Raw genomic sequence first — 6,187 nt, 5'->3', positions numbered from 1 at the left:
GTCTAATGTTCACATGTATTTCTTGTTAAGTTTCCCAAACATCATTATTTTGATATTTTTCCCCCAGCACGTCTTTAACACAGTCAGTGTGACATGATCTTGACTGTGCATCCTGTAAATTATTACCATAGAGGCATTTCACCCACCACCTGTTGTGCAGCTTTTAAGAAGGTCGGAGAGAAGTTCTGACGTTTTACTGCATCAAAATAGATGAATCCATCCACAGTTTGACATTGAGTTCTGCAGTGGTTACCTGCTAATTACCTGTTAATGTGGAGCAGTTGTGTCTGAGGGAACCATCTAACACATGCAGGTCATTGTGGATTGAGAACCAGGTTTGAGAATTTTTGCCCTGAGTCAGCAAACCCCCCCTTACTCCACTTATTAGATTCTTAAAGGGACATTTGTCAACTGTTTGTAAAATAACCTTTTGTAAGATGAGACTTTAACATGTGTATATTTTATAAATGTTTCACCATGGTTAATATCACCTCCTGTGAATACTTTATATATACTTTAGTACATATATAACTTGTGCATCATAATACTCTGTATCCAGATCCCAGGAAGTACATAGTGTACATTGTGTTTATGTTTGATATTATGGTATATATTTTAGGGATAAAATGTTTTACATTTCACATAAACATTTATTCAGCCTACAATCATTTTTGATTGATTTGTCCTATAATTATCGCTGTTTAATTTAATTGTACTTTATCGATTGGTAAGTTTCTGTTTATCACCCATGCAGCCTCTGTGTCACACTCAGCTGTATGAAAAGTGGTCTAGAAATAAAGCTGAATGATCTTTTCATGCTGGTAGGATGCATATATGTAGGAACTATATTTTGTTTATGGCGGATTGATGCCCAGACAGGTAGTAAGGAGGGAAGTTCGGCGTCGGGTTTTCAGTGTACTGTGGTTACTATGGTAACCAGGCGCCCTTCCTCTTCGAAATGAAGCGTTCAAAGCTCCATAGCAACCATGGAAAAATAAACGGCTCTGAAGTTTCGTGCGCATTAAATTGTAATCGGAGCGACCCCGTCTTTTTTTAAAAACTGTTTTAATGTTTTTAGCTCAGCTGCGGAAGGAGCTGTGACATGTCAAGAACCAAAAAGGAGGTAAAAGCTGACGGTTTCACCGTCAAGGCCTTAATGAGGAACTCCGTGGTTGCGAGGCCTCCACCTACAGGGGTGTTTAAGCAGCGGCCGTCCAAACCCACCGCTTTTCGGACTTACTACGAGCGCAGGGAGCTCCCGATCGCTGTGGACCATAACAGCAGAGGCAAAAACATAGCGTGGAAGGTGGACATCGAGAAACTGGACTACCAATACTACCTGCCGCTGCTCTTTCATGGCCTCTGTGAGACCGAGTACCCATACGAGCTCCTCGCCCGGCAAGGGATCCACGACATGCTGGAACGGGGAGGCTCCAAGATCCTCCCCGTCCTGCCCAAGCTCATCATCCCCATCAGGAATGCCATGAACACCAAAAACCACCAGGTGATGTGCTCCACCCTGAGAATCCTTCAGTATCTGGTGATGTCCGCAGACGACGTCGGGGTGGCTCTGGTGCCTTACTTAAAGCAGATCCTGCCCGTTTTCAACCTCTTCAAGAACAAGAAGAGAAACCTCGGAGATGCTATCGAGAGCCGGCGGGACAGAGAGAGCATTGGTGATTTGATTGAGGAGACTCTGGAGATACTGGAAAACTACGGCGGCCCGGACGCCTTTAAACAAATCAAATCCATGATACCCACATATAGTCCTGCATGAAGATCTGACAGAGTGGGCGCTATTGGACTGCTGACTTCAGAAATTGGTTCTAAAGTTCTTGTTCTAAATATACGAACATATGAAAAAATACATTGGTTTAGTGTTATTTAAGTTGGTTGTGATTTATTTACGGCTGTACATAAATTCTTGGTATACACTGAATTGGCTTTGTAAAGTTTCAGAACAGTCATGTTAATTTTAAGATTGAATCCCATTCAATAGCCCCTACCCAGGGCTGGATTTAAGAGGATGTGGGCCCCTGGGCTTTTGGTGTCCTGCCTGTAGATATGTTGCCATCAGTGAGTTTGCAGAAGCTATTGGCGTTGGATCACTTGTTGCTGCACCATCCATTGAAAAACACCTTTATATTTGCTATTGCAGGATGCAGTTTACTGAATTTTTGACTGTAAAATAAACATACCCACAATATCTTTCAGTCTCTTTTTTAAGTTATTCCTAAAGTTTTGGTATGACAAAGCAGTTTTTAATTCCCCTTAAGGTGAGTAAAATTTGTTTTTATTGTGAAGATACAAAGCCTATAACAAAGATAAATACCATTAAATTTTGGAAGTAAGGTATATTCTAAATTCTGGATTTAAGAAAGATTCTTCATAAAATGGAGAACATTGCAGAGAACCCTGATTATCCTCTTTATCAGACTGTTGTACAACAACAGTGTCTTCAGCCAGAGGCTTCTTCAGATCTGCTGTAAGACAGACTGCTACAGGAGATCCTTCCTACCCACAGCCATCGGCACCTACAACGGCTCTTTGAAGAAGCCTGTATAATATGAGCTACAAAAACAATTAATTTCCATTTGGGATGAATAAAGTATTTTTGAATTAAATTTTATTAACTATCTAATGATGAAAATTGATGGACATAAATTTCCCCAGAATTTCAGACCTTAAAATGCTATACCCTCCTTAATTTAACACTCAAGATTTTTGTATCCATTAAAAAATATATTTATTTTGCATTTGGATTAAACTGTTTTGATATAAGTTTATTTTACAAATACAGCTTACAACACACTAATAGTTCCTTAGTCAAGATTTTTATCTTTAAGGTCTTGGCCATGTGAACACAGTTTTCCCTTTCGAGAAGGTCTATTAAAAAAAACTAAATAATTTGTAAGGAGTGTTTTATCTGGGGTTGCACAGTGGCGTAGTTGGTAGCACTGTTGCCTTACAGCAAGAAGGTCCTAAGTTCCACTCCCAGCGGTGTCTTTCTGCATGGAGTTTGCATGCTCTCCCTGTGTATGCATGGGTTCTCTGTGCTACTCCGGCTTCCTCCCACAGTCCAAAAACATGCCTGTTAGGTTAATTGGTTTCTCTCAATTGTTCTTAGGTGTGAATGGTTGTGTACATGATTATGTGTGTTTGCAATGGACTGGTGACCTGTCCAGGGTGTACCCCACCTTTTGCCCGTAGACCGCTGGAGCACCAGCTCCCCGACCCTGTACGGAAGAAGCGGGTATAGAAAATGGATGGATGATTTTTATCTGCTTACAAAAATTACAGAAAAAGTTACAATAATTATAGATGGTCTTAATGTGGCAATGTTATGCAGTAACTGAAACACTGCAAAAGTAAAGCTCTAGAGCAGACACTTAAAGCTCACTGATGTTATGTTAGCTTGTGGATAGAAATGTTTCTTACTGGTAAGTGGTAAAAAATGGTAATGAGAGGGTTGCCATTTCGAACCCCCACAGTCATTGTGTCCTTGGGCACCCACTTTGCCTGTTAATGGTGGTCAGAGGGCCCGGTGGTGCCAATAATATAGCAGCCTTAATCTGCCCCAGGGTAGCTGTGGCTACAATGTAGCCTACCACTGTCATTGTATGATTGGGAGGATGACTGATTTGTAAAGCACTTTCGAGTTCTCAGACTTTATAAAACCCTATACACATGCAGGGCATTTACCATTTACTGGTTCTCATTTACTGGTAAATGGGCTGGAGCTTGGGCAGTGTGGGTGGGTTGATCTCTCTGAAAACATAATGGTGCACCATTACATTCTTCAGATTGCACCATTATGTTTTTATCAATCTGGTGAGTACTATGGATTATAAACTGAATCTCTTAAGATACAGATAGAAAAGTCTCTGTCTTTAATTTTTTCAGATTTATGTGATCGGATCAACTCACATCTTCACTGATGATGATCCCTAGAAACCTGATGCAACAGATGCTTTCCACCTCAATGGGGCGTGCTCTCCTCCCTGCAGTTTCCTTTTGTTCACATTGAACTCCTTGGTCTTGGACTGATCACCATCAGACATGCATGCAATTACGATGGTGTCATCATGTTGTTCCATTCATGTTTTGTGCTACAACTGTGGTGAACAGGATGTACAGCAGAGGGCTTAGCACATATTCTTGGGGGGTACCAGTGTTTGATGAGGTCAAGAGGTCAACAATCAATTTCATTGAGAAACACTGATGTGCAGACCATAATAAGTTTTTATGGAATTATAGTATTTCAAGGGGAAACATTATCAGTGAACAACATGAGTATTTTTCAGGTCCAGTGGGGAAAAGACAGTGTGTCTATTAATATGTTTGACCTGTAAGGAAACTTTATGTTTGTCGGGTGGAGCAGAAAGAGAGGATGGAAGGTGGGATGTCACTATATGTTCAAAGCACTTCATGACAAAGGGGGGGAGTGCAATAGAGCACATAATTCATTTGTACAAGCCTTAATATACCCAGTTATCTCATGGATAATTAAACACTAGCAGGATACCACAAAATCCCCACCTCATTCTGCCATGATGAACAGTGTGAGTTTGGTTTTGCCTTCAACTCTCGTTGTTGTACTACATCCACTCACAAAAAGCATGGACACATTATCCATGTGAAGCTGTTAAACAACTCATCCCTCACATTTTTTGGTTCAGAGCTGTAGCATGAGTGCAATGAAGTCAGAAGTGAGCATGTGGGATGGCAGTAACTAAAAAGCAAACAGATTTAGCCAGTACTGGCACAGACTTTGCAGACATGTTTAGTTACTCTTGTTTGTACCTTTCGTGGATGTTTCACACAGATCTGGTATTTACATGTCTGACTAAGATCCCTAAAGGGATTACAATACAGGATGTTTGAACCTTGATCAAGATGTTGGTCCAAGTCCACGTAATCTGTTGGAGATCAGATGGCATCCTAATTAGATGCAACATATTTGTTTTTGACCAGAATTAACACTGTTTATTAATGTTCAAGAAATCGTTAGAGTTTGCATTTCCATATATTGTATGATTTCCTTCTCACGAGTTACCTTAGCTCACCGAACTATGTCTGTCAGTTCTTCAACTTTTAGGTAACTGAAACTTTCTCATCTTTAGATTTAGCTGAAAGAAAAATGAACATAAGGGGCTTTGGTGTTTTTCTTAGACTTTATATATTTGTATATCTATGCATTATAGTGATAAATGATTCATAATGATCTGCTGTTAATAATGTGTGAAAATGTACAAAGCTCTGAGGCACAAAGTGCTGTAAAACAATCATAATGAGTGAGCCAAAGCTCTTGCTGTTGTTGTGCTGTTAAACCTCCAGGTTCACACTTTGAAAATTTCCCTTTTCAACAGTAAAAAATTTGCTCTTTTTCAGTTAATTATGAAAAGTTGTTCTATCTGAACAAAACACTTATGAATTATCATTTATATGAAAATGAACAGCAGTTGAAATACAGTTAAAACTAAATAAATTCAGTGTTTTATATGAGGAAAACACAGTGGTATTGAACTGTGCTTACTACTGCAGTTTTATGTAATAGTTTTCCAACTGTCAACTGAATTTTGTTTCCTTTTGTACTTCATTATAAAAACCATAATGAAGGCAACTTTATATTGGTCCTGGCTAGGTGCTTTTGACCTTCAGTATACTTTCTGAAGATCTGTGACAAGATCCATACAGAAAAAAATATCCCTTTCTCTAACAAGAAGAGGAGCTGAGTCATGCTTATTGATGAGGCTGTTTCTTTCGAGACAGACCCATTCTCCATTCTTCATCAGTTATCTGCTCCTTATGATGGTTTTTAGACCCAAATGCTGAATCATTATCTAATTAATTTGTTCAGGCTAATAATTACTTTGGCTTCAGGAGTGATGACCAAAATTACATTATCACTCTCTGCAAAACATAGTGGATTGAGAAAAATATGGTTACCTGTGGAGAAAATTCATATTCTATTAGTCTTATTTGTGCCAGGATTTGAGCCAAAGACCGGAGGTCAAATGCAAAAAAAGTCCTATACTAAAGTATATAAATGCAAAAACATGGCTTTCTTCTAGCAACACTTCCATTGAGGCCAGAATTTTGGAACCCATCACCAACTATATCCTGTTAACTGATTTTGACACTTTGCAGCTCCTCCAGAGTAACCATGTTTTTCTGAATATCGTGC

At 39.3% G+C, this 6,187-nt stretch overlaps 1 protein-coding gene across 1 annotated transcript; it reads left to right on the top strand.

Annotated features, from left to right (window-relative positions):
- The first annotated feature begins 960 nt into the window (after window positions 1–960).
- On the top strand, window positions 961–2,206 carry pacrg (PARK2 co-regulated). The gene has a single exon (XM_047348270.1). It carries the CDS (start codon window positions 1,103–1,105, stop codon window positions 1,775–1,777), a length of 675 nt encoding a protein of 224 aa, XP_047204226.1. The 5' UTR covers window positions 961–1,102; the 3' UTR covers window positions 1,778–2,206.
- Window positions 2,207–6,187: the final 3,981 nt, after the last annotated feature.

This window comes from Girardinichthys multiradiatus, chromosome 20 (genome assembly GCF_021462225.1).
Source record: "Girardinichthys multiradiatus isolate DD_20200921_A chromosome 20, DD_fGirMul_XY1, whole genome shotgun sequence".
NCBI classification, from domain to species: Eukaryota; Metazoa; Chordata; class Actinopteri; order Cyprinodontiformes; family Goodeidae; genus Girardinichthys; species Girardinichthys multiradiatus.
Note: the sequence above shows the minus strand (reverse complement) of the source record. Positions and strands in the feature narration are given on the sequence as shown.